At 35.0% G+C, this 10,410-nt stretch overlaps 1 protein-coding gene across 2 annotated transcripts; it reads left to right on the top strand.

The window, feature by feature from the left end:
* Positions 1-2,907: 2,907 nt before the first annotated feature.
* LOC146926668 (uncharacterized) lies at positions 2,908-7,532 on the top strand. 2 transcript variants are annotated; one of them, XR_015005469.1, is made up of 4 exons: positions 2,908-3,638; positions 5,981-6,760; positions 6,902-7,007; positions 7,151-7,290. XR_015005469.1 is itself a non-coding variant. In XM_085700174.1 (3 exons), exons 1-3 carry the CDS (start codon positions 2,964-2,966, stop codon positions 7,310-7,312), a joined length of 1,617 nt encoding a protein of 538 aa, XP_085556300.1. In that variant the 5' UTR covers positions 2,910-2,963; the 3' UTR covers positions 7,313-7,532. The 2 variants fall into 2 exon arrangements, 1 of the variants encoding a protein (XP_085556300.1); XM_085700174.1 differs by lacking the exon at positions 6,902-7,007 and having other exon boundaries at positions 2,910-3,638; positions 7,151-7,532.
* Positions 7,533-10,410: the final 2,878 nt, after the last annotated feature.

Raw genomic sequence — 10,410 nt, 5'->3', positions numbered from 1 at the left:
TTGTATATTTTATTATTACAACATGTTATTTTACTTTATTGTCTTTTATCAATTCTCATTCTTTATCAATTCTCCTTTAGCTATGTCTATTTTAGTAATTATACATTCAAAAGCAATTCTACATAATTGCATCCAAACATAAATCATTTTGTTTAATCAATTCTACATAATTGTATCCAAACATAAATCAATTCTCTCAGAATCAATTCTGTCAGAATCAATTCTATCAGAATCAATTCTCTCAGAATCAATTATATTCAAAGCTGAACCAAACGGGCAAGGTCCACTTTTTATCTACGTTAGTTTTTTTTACTTCTCTTGCATCTTCTTTGCAGTCCCACATTTTTGTAATTTTAGTATTGCCTCTTCTTGTTACGTTCCATGTGCGTTATAAAATCAGTTTTTAGATTTCACCGCGATTCACAAAAATAGCCATCCTCATTGTTTCTAGAAACTGATATGCTGACTCTTACATGTAATGGATCTATGTGTGAGGTGTGAGACTGATGAGGAAGGGCATTGATCATAGGATTTTAAATGAGGGAAGACATGTGTCTATGTTCAACGATACGTTTGTGAAATGAGCTCACATTGGAATGACATGAATCTTGCGGTTGTACAAGTATGACACTAAGGTTGAAGGACAGTTTATTAGAGTTTATTACTACTATCTATATGTGTATGTATCTTTTCGATAACCCATAATATAGTTAAGAACTATATATAGTTAGGTGTGTTTGACTTGAAACGCTTACGAGACGAATGACCTTCTAAAAGAAAGTGTACTAGTGGGAACAAAACACACAGACCTTGATATGACATTTAAGGAATCAAACCCGCTTTCATAACAAGTGTATCTCTTCTTCCTAAGCTATGAGTATACTCCCTCCGTCCCGTTTTATCTGAGCCAGTTTGGTTTTTCACACAGATTAAGAAAAATGTATAAATAAAGGGGAAAGTGGAATATATTGTATTGGGAATGATGAAAGTAGTATTAATTAGAGTTATATTGTATTGGGAATGATGAAAGTTGTATTGAAAATTGAAATAGCTCAGTTATTTTGGGACACTTTTTTTAAAAAAATGGGTCAGATATTCCGAGACGGAGGGAGTAGTATTTACTATCTAGTAGTGTTGTTTCTCTCTTGGACTAGTTTTCTAATGGAATCATGTCCTTTTTTGTTTAGGAAATAATGATTCTTAAATCTTTGATGATTGATGTTTGCCACGAAGGCTCCAAAAATAATTGACGCCAAAATATTGCTCCATCCATTGGTGAAATTTTAACTCATTAAGTACATTAATTTCATATTTTTCTTTGGCAAATAATGCATACATCTCATTTAGGTAAATCACAATACATCTCATTTAGGTTTCTAAAACTCCACAAATGTAATAAGATAATATGGGATATAAGTTAATTCCTTATTTAGTACACAAAAGTCAATCCTTATTTAGAATTAGGGATTTCAAAATAGATCAATTCATCCATGTTTTTTGAAAAAGTCAATTTGTCCACGTTGTCGTATCCCATTATTAACCTGTCTAAATTGGGGTGGACCAACTAAAGATATAGAGTTGAGTATTTCATCCCACTTCTTTATATAGGCTCCACATGCATAATCAAAGACCAGCTCCAGGTCACGAAAGTACTTCAAGTATGTCATGTCCACGTAGTTGGCGCTCTTGTTAGTGAAGACCGCGACACCCACTTTAAAAGCATATAAATGTGGACAACCTAGTCCTGCTTTAGCTGCATTTCTTCAACATCACCATTCTCCTGAGCTTCAGATGATTCCTCGGGACGTTTCTTAAAATCATGCCTCATCTAGCCGAAACATGCATGAGCACCCTTCATTTTTCTCACCTGGTACTCAGCCTCCCCATAATCAGACCCTAACAACTCCACCACAAAATCAATCACCTTAGACTTGGTAAGAAAAAGATCATGGTCCATAAGGCGGCCCTCAATGGGGAGATTCAATCAACTTGACACATCATCAAGTGTCACTGTCATCTCTCTAATCGGAAGATGGAAGTCAGGCATCTCCTTGTGCCATCTCTCAACAAACGCAAACAAAAGGTCGTAGTCAAGAATAGGATAACTGACATGTTAACACAAGACACAAAAGTTAAAGTTGTATGATCTTACTACTCCATCAGACATACTCATGGCCACGCGAAGATGGTACTGGTGACCACAAACACTTCATGTGGGTCACCAAGATAGTCATCCATTGGTTGTGGCTCCACCTCCACTCATGTCGTGGTTGTTCATCATCATTCACATTCTCCGCCCCTATGAACTATCTGAATGAACCTCATCTTCCTCCTCTATATGGTACTGCTTATGCTAAGACTCAGACTCAGGCCCATACACCTGAGATGGTTCAGAGCCATCTACTAGGCTTCCCCAGCCCCTGTGTACCCTCCAATCTGTAACATTCTTCTCGTATCGCTCTCATCTAGCAAAAGCAGTCATGGAGACTTTGTCATTCCTAATGTGGTCCATATCTAAAACATGCAAAATCACCTATAAAAATAGTTAACGAAAATCGACAAAATACCCAATAACAACATACACTTGACCAATTAAGATTATATAATCTAAACTAGGTTTAATCTGGTGCTAATTATATAATTCAAATATGTTCGATATTTCTAATTTCAAATTATATATAACAAAGGTTTGAATTATCCTTCAAAAAAAGATTTGAATTATATAATCTAAATCACACCAATATGCCGTTCAGATTATATAATCTAAACAAATTGTATTTTCAAAAGAAAAAAAAAGTAAAACACACAAGAAACGAATAGGGTGAAGTAAAGTAATTGTCTTAATTCATCGGGTCAACCCGTTTTACCTTCCTTATTTACAAATTTAAAAATAAAAAATAAAGCAAATTCATCTGCTACATTTCTCAATTTCAAAGTTCTTCTACTACTACACTACAACCCTAATGGCTTCTGAAGAAGAGTCAAAAACGATTCCATTGAAAATCTTAATAGACAGAGAAAACAACAAAGTTGTCGCTGTTGAATCAACTAAAGACTTCGTTGACACTCTCTTCAGCTTCCTTTCTCTTCCACTTGCTACTATCATTCGCCTTTTAACTAACCAGAGCAATGATCAACAACTACAAGAACAACAATCATCAGAATCATCATCATTCCTTGGAAGCATCAAAAACCTCTATGAAAGCGTACAAACCCTCACTCCAAATGATGTTTGGAACCCTGTCTGCAAACAAATGTTGTTGAATCCGAAGAATCCATGTGAATCATTATGCAAGAAACTTTTCTTGAATATTGATGACACTGAATGGTCAAGTAAGTTTTTTGTGTGTGATGCTTGTAACAAGTTTACAACTTTTCAGAATCTTGATTGTACTTGTGGAAAACCCACTAATAAACAGCCTAAGAATTTGGATTCTGAGGGTCAGGGGAATAGTGGTGGTATTGCTGATGCTTTAAATGGGGTTTTTGTTAAGGACAATGGGTTTTTGTTTTTGGTGTATGATGATTTGAAGATTGTGCCAAGTTCTTTGGTGACTTCCATGCAGATGTTGATGGAATTGGGGTATTCTGATTTGAGTCAATTAGAGGAAGTCACACACAACATTGGAAAACAGGAGGTAATGGTGTTGTCTTTTGCAATATGTATTTATCTCACTTTTTTTCTTTTTCTTTTTCATTTCAAGTTTTGAGTAAACCCGAGAATTGGGATGTCACGTTACTCTGTTGCACCGACACTTCTGATTGAAGGTGTGTTTAGGTGTCTAACCCATGTCGTGTCCGACCCCGACACTTATGATTACACTGGATTATGTCATTTTCTCATAATTCTATTGACTTCATAATATGTGAGTTTGTAGAGTAAGACCATGGAGTGTGCAGGCTTGGGACCTTGGAGTATACTCTCAAAGTCTCGCATTCGAATCCTCCCAGTGCCAATTTTTGTGGGCTAGCTAGTCTGTACAGCTCTGGCTTTAATTGGAGCCCCACAGGTGGACAGTGGGATTTGTCTCCCAAATTAGTTGGTCCTTGAACTGCATACTGAGTTTTGAAAAAAAACTGTAGGTTAAGAAAATTCAAAAAAATATTTGAAACTATGAATCATTGTTCCAAATTGTGGTCGCAATTGTGGCTGCGATGCGAACCTTGATATTGTAGTAAAATGACAGTAAATGCAACCACAATTGCAGTTGCGATGTCGTTGCAGAGACCTCTAAAACCTTTATATTGCGACCGCAATTGCTGTTTGGGACTGCAACTTAGAACTATGTTGTTAATCGTTGGTTGTTTCAGTCTAAGATTATTTGGGACTCAGATCTTAAGCGTTATCATTTTAGTCTAGGCTTAGTTAGAATTCTGGTGTTGACTATGAGTTTCAAAATGCTACTCGAACGGTAATGTCTGGATCAAAATACCTGACGATTAATGAGTTCGAGATCTTTTCTAATTTTTTTTCTTGTTTCACAAACAATTTTAACAATGTCCTATAATTTATTGTTTGAACTTTGAACTTGCATTGGATCTTTAGACCATTCTTGAATTATGAACTTTCAACCTATATAACTTGATGCTTTTAGGGTAGGATGTATTTGGCGTAGTATCTGTTAAGAAGCTGATAGAAGAGCATTTATTAAGAAAGCCTATGTGAGAAAGAATATAAAGGAAAGTAAGGAGGGAAATAAATTGGTAATAACCAATAAGCTGCAAACTAACAGAAAAAATGATGTAATAAGTAGGAGGGAATAGGGGTGGAGAATTAGGTGTGAACTGGGAGAGTTTTTGGTGCATACTCTGAATCTTTAGATCGTACTTGAATTATGAATCTTTGTCCTAAAACTTAAGATAGTTTGGATTTGACATAGTAAGGGACATCTGTTAAGAACCTCATAAGAGTGCATTAAGGTGGTCTATGCGAGAAAGAATGGAAAGGAAAATAAGTAGGGAAATCGAGTGGTTGTAACTGATATAGCTGAGGGTAACAGAATGTAATAAGTAAGGGACTCTTACAGAAGTAAGTGAGAAGTGGGAGAGTTTTGGGCCACTCTTAAATTAGCCTGCAGTTTATAATTTTTTTCCTCTGATCCTATTGATCCAGAGGGTTGATCCTGATAAAGTTCATCTTTTTCCATTGAATTCCTATTGCAATTCCCCTCAAGTGTTGTTGAACCCTATCGAACCTCAAAGGGAATTAATTGGGTAAAAGAGGTTTTTACTGATTGAATTAAACAAAACCAAAGAGAAAGATTTCTCCTTCAAGGGCTCCCCCCTTGTATATGAGTAGTGGCTCTCTCTTTTTGATCAATACTAACATTTGCCATTAAAATAAACTTGGGGTCCGTGTACTTTGTGAAAACATTTACTATTTTCATTTCCTAAAATGTGTCAGTTGTATTTATTAATCAAGGAAATGTGTTGGTTGTATTTATTAACAAGGAAAATGTGTCCGTTGTATTTGTTAACAAGGAAAAAAAAGAATCTTGAATTAAACAATTGTCTTGCATTTCAAGAAAAATGAAAATATCGAAAAAACTATTTTCATTATTTCCTGAAATGCATCATCCCTGGCTAGCATTTTATCTTATCTCCATCACAAAGACTCACTTTAAAAGTCTTTTTTTCTCCTTATTAACAAGTAAACCTAAGACCTCTTGAAATAAAGAGCAAGTAAAACTAACACAAATTCTATAAAATGAAAATAGAAAATGGTTTCACAAAATTAAACGGGTCCTTACCTTAATGGCTCATTGTTTAATTAGTGTTTTTGTCATTGGCTTCAGACGAATGTTTCCTCAAACACTCCTTAGAGTAACTTTGGTATCAACCGTGCATTGAGATGTGTACGAACACCTACACAAACACACGCGCTGTTATTCTTACCGTTTCGTTTTAACATCTTGTATATATGCCAAGTAATGTAAACTTGTTTGTGAAATATTTTAACAAATACAATTTTGATGTACAGATGTTGAACCTCCTCAAGTACAGCTTAGCCTCTAATGAGCCATTGACAAATACAATTTTGAAAAGCAGCTCCAAGAAGAAAGATAACCTACCAAACCAGTTTGCATCAGCAGTCAGAGTAAAAACATGCACCCGTGACATTAAAATGGATGTTAAGCTAGTGCGAAGTAAATCTCAGAAAAAGATAATCTTTGCAGAAACCGGTGAAAACTTTGTTGACTTCATGTTTAGCTTCCTTACAATACCATTAGGGTCCATTATAAAGGTTTTGGATGGTAACTCTTTTGTTGGATGTGTTGATAATTTGTACAAGAGTGTAGAGAACTTGGACTCTTCCTGGTGTACGGACTCGCGCTCCGCGTTACTCAATCTTGGTGTCGCACCACAGTTTGGTTGTCCAAACCAGCCCCTCAACATTCCTCATGTACAAACACTCACCACTACATATTATTATGGTACAGGAACACCAAAGCAAGAAAGGGATTTACGCTATAGTAGTGCCCGTTATAACACAGTAGAAGTACCGGTAGTGGGAGGAGTGATTTCCAAGACAATGGGATCAATTTATAATGCAAAAGCCTTGACTGCAATGGATCCAAGATCTCCTAATAAATCGATTAAAGATGTGGTGGGATTTGTGAAGAGACCCGCATTATATGGTATAGGAGATGATCTAAAAGTAAAATCACTTTCTGCTAATTATTGCCTTTCATATTTGAAAGAATTGAGCTTTCCCCTTGGCGATCTTGAAGTGAAAGTGATAAGCATTGGTGAAGCTGAGGTAAATTGGCTATTATTACTGAATTTATAATTTTTTTCTTGAGTAAACAGTCACTTTAGTCCTTAAACATGTGAGACGATGTCACTATAGTCTTATTGTATCAAAATTATAAAAAACATCCCTGAATGTGTTTTCTTGTAGTAATTTTATTCACGAAAGTGACCAATGGAAGATACATCAGAAGACCAAACTAACCGATGAAAGACCACATACAAGGGTTAAACTGAATAACAAAAGACACATTCATGTATGTTTTCTTTTTTAAATTTTTATACATTCAGGATATATACTAACAATGACTCACACATTTAAGGACCAAAATGGTTATTTACTCTCTTGTTTTGTTTTCTTTGTTGTTGATACCCTTCCTTTATGGTTTGCACTTTGCAGGCTCTGAGCCTCCTAGCAGCCTCTTTGACATCAAAATTTACACTGACTAGTGGACTAGAAGAATTTTTTAATGTGCCAAAACAAGATTCAAATTTGACCTCAAAGTATGTTCAAACTAGTAGGCTTGATGAACTCGCTAAGGAGCCTAAACTAGAAGACTGAGTTATTATTTAGTTGCAGTTTCATTTCAACCTTTGTTTTGAACAATATATTTGCACCTTGGTTAGTAATGATATCAGCAGTTTATGGTTACTACAACTTACTAGTTTTTTGGTTTGTCTGTTCAGTTTTATGTACTCGGTGGTTAAATATTTCAGTACAACTATATAATAGTGAATATGAGTAGCACTTTTGTTGGTTGTTATTGTTATCATTCTTCAAATCATGTTATCTATTGATTTAGATATCGTTCAGTTTCTTTACCATTGTTTGTTTAAGCTTCTTGTATGGTTATAAAAATCAATTACAATTCAATTCAACTTGTATGGTTACCGTCGCCCTCATGCATGTTGGAGTGGTTATAAATTTGATATAGAACACTAGATATGTTGAGAATATTCCCCCGCCTCCTATGAGTTTGAATGTATCTTGTCTAAAATAAATCTCTAATATTGTATGGTCCAGAAATAAACTTCTAAACAATTTATGCCGTTTAAAAGTTTATTTATGGAGTCCCGTGAGCATAACTCGGTTGGTAGGACAATGCATTATTTATGTAGGGGTTCGAACCCCGACACCCCAAAAAAGTTTATAGTCACTAGGCTATAAACCAAAAAAAAAAAAGTTTATTTATGGAAATGTGGAAATTTTTAGAAGCGAGGAGGGCCGAAAAGATGCATCCTAATAGTGTAGCATATGAATGCTTATTGGATGTCCTTCAAATATATTCATGCTAAAAAGGTTATGTTTTGAAAAATTTTAAACAATGTTGTTAATATTCATGCTAAAAATCCTTAAAAAAAAATATTCATGCTAAAAAGGTTATGTTTTGAATTTTTTTAAACAATGTTGTTAATGAAGTTTAAGGTCCATTTGTTTTGAATTTTTTTTAATGAAAAAACGACTTTTATTATTTTAATAGTTTGTTTTAGTTTTCTAAAAAAATCGTTTTGTTGAAAATACGTTTTTAACCTCAATCGTAAGCTATTCTTAATAGCTTTTTCAAAATATATTTTCCTAAAATAAAATAAAAATTAATGTGTAAGAGCTTTAAATCTTTAAAAAAATGATTTTTATGACACGAAAATTAATTGAGAAAGAAATCACGTTGCAAGGGTTTATTTTGCTTTTTCTTAATTACATTAGTATTTTGTTACTCAACCGTCGGATTGCCAAAAACAATAAAAATCGGGGTTAATAGGCCTTTACCCCCCTACAATATATGACACTTTTGGTTTTCCCCCCTGTAAATTTTTTTTTTTTTTTGGATTTGGTCCTTGTAAATTTTTTTTGTTTCAAAATACCCCCTAGGCTGTGCTCATTCAGAACATTAAGGACCTCATCAGCTCCAGAAATTACTCTCTTCATCATGCTCTAAGAGAAGGTAATCAGTGTGCAGATTTCATGGCCAAGTTTGGAGCTTCGAATGATGTTAATCTGTTAATCCACTCCCACCCTCCTGAGGGGCTTCTTCCTTTGCTGCGGGCGGATGAGCTAGGAACGCTCTATGTGAGGCGTTAGTTTCTGTTGGTTTCTTTTCTGCTTCTGTTGCTTTTCCTTTGTCTTAGCCTTGTAAACCAAAAAAAAAATACCCCCTAGGCCAGCTGACTTTGCATTTTCGTTGATGTGGCACGCTGAGTCACCTTTTTTCTGATGACGTGACGCGCTGACTGTATAATTAATTTTATTTTTTATTTTTTTATAGGGTACACGTGACATTTGTGATTTTTTGAATAAAAAAATATATTTTTTTTAAAAAATATAAAAAATTTGGAATCTTATTTTGATTTTCTAGATTTTTAAAAAAAAAATATTTTTTTTATTCAAAAAAACACAAATGCCACATGTACCTCATAAAAAAATAAAAAATAAAATTAATTATACAGTCAACGCGCCACTTCATCAGAAAAAGGTGACTCAGCGTGCCACATCAATGAAAATGCACAGTCAACTAGCTTTAGGGAGTATTCTAAAACAAATTTTTTTTACAAGGATCAAACCCAAATAAAATATTTTACAGGGGAAAATCAAAAGTGCTCTATGTTACAGGGGGTGAAGGCCTATTAACAATAAAAATCCCCCCAACAACGCTAACGCCTCCATCTCAAAACCCTCTCAGCTCAAAACCCCCATTCATCAATAACCTACCAAGCTCAACCTGTTCATGAAATCGTGATGCCCCTACTTTTGAAAAAATGGATTCCTTATCAAAAACCTTCAATAAATTCATATTTTACATAAAAACCTACAAATCATCACGAAACCCACATCTAGCACTAACTTTGGTACCAGAATTTGATGTCACAACCTTCCCAATTTCTCGTTTACTCGATAATTCATCGATTCAGGATGATCATTTTTAGAAGCGAGGAGGGCCGGAAAGATGCATCCTAATAGTGTAGCATATGAATGCTTATTGGATGTCCTTCAAATATATTCATGCTAAAAAGGTTATGTTTTGAAAATTTTTAAACAATGTTGTTAGAATTTTGCTCTTTACCCAAACAGTATTGCTCAGTCCCAAAGTAAATTACATATATGACCCTATGCAGCTTAACATGCGCAAGTACAAACCTTACGTAACTTAAGTCACGTAGCGTGACTTAAGTTACGCTAGTACAAAGTTTGACGTGACTTAAGTTACGTTACGTGACTTTAGTCACGCTAGTGCAAGCCCATGCCTAGGATCTGTTGCGTGACTTAACTCACGCTAGTATTAACACTAGCGCAACTTAACTCACGCTAGTATTAACACTAGCGTGACTTAAATCACGCTGCTGCTGGTGCAATACTGGCAGCAGAACAGAATGACAATGGCACTAGCTACTGTTTTGTTCCTTCATTCCCTGTTTACAGTACATGCATTCATTGATACCAAAAAACTTGTGCTCTAGGACATCATGGATTCTCTCTGCTTATATTTTTTCCATTTACTCCCTCCGTCCCTATATGTAAGCACCTTTTGCCTCTAATAAAAGGGTGCTTACATATAGGGACAGAGGGAGTATATAACATTTCTAACAATGTTTTTTGGTATCAGCTTTGGGGTATTAGGCTGGTCTTGAGGAGTAGCTCTAGGCGCACAACAGTTTTGGTTCGTT

This window comes from Medicago sativa, chromosome 4 (assembly GCF_051527215.1).
Source record: "Medicago sativa cultivar Bolivia chromosome 4, Bolivia_mono, whole genome shotgun sequence".
In the NCBI taxonomy this organism is placed as follows: Eukaryota; Viridiplantae; Streptophyta; class Magnoliopsida; order Fabales; family Fabaceae; genus Medicago; species Medicago sativa.
The sequence above is the reverse complement of the archived record's forward strand: the minus strand, read 5'-3'. Positions and strand labels throughout refer to the sequence as shown.

Coding starts and splice junctions, on each gene's coding strand:
- LOC146926668 (XM_085700174.1), top strand. CDS start 2,964: ATGGCTTCTGAAGAAGAGTCAAAAACGATTCCATTGAAAATCTTAATA. Junction 3,639..5,980: donor ACAACATTGGAAAACAGGAG/GTAATGGTGTTG, acceptor TTTGATGTACAG/ATGTTGAACCTCCTCAAGTA. Junction 6,761..7,150: donor TAAGCATTGGTGAAGCTGAG/GTAAATTGGCTA, acceptor TGCACTTTGCAG/GCTCTGAGCCTCCTAGCAGC.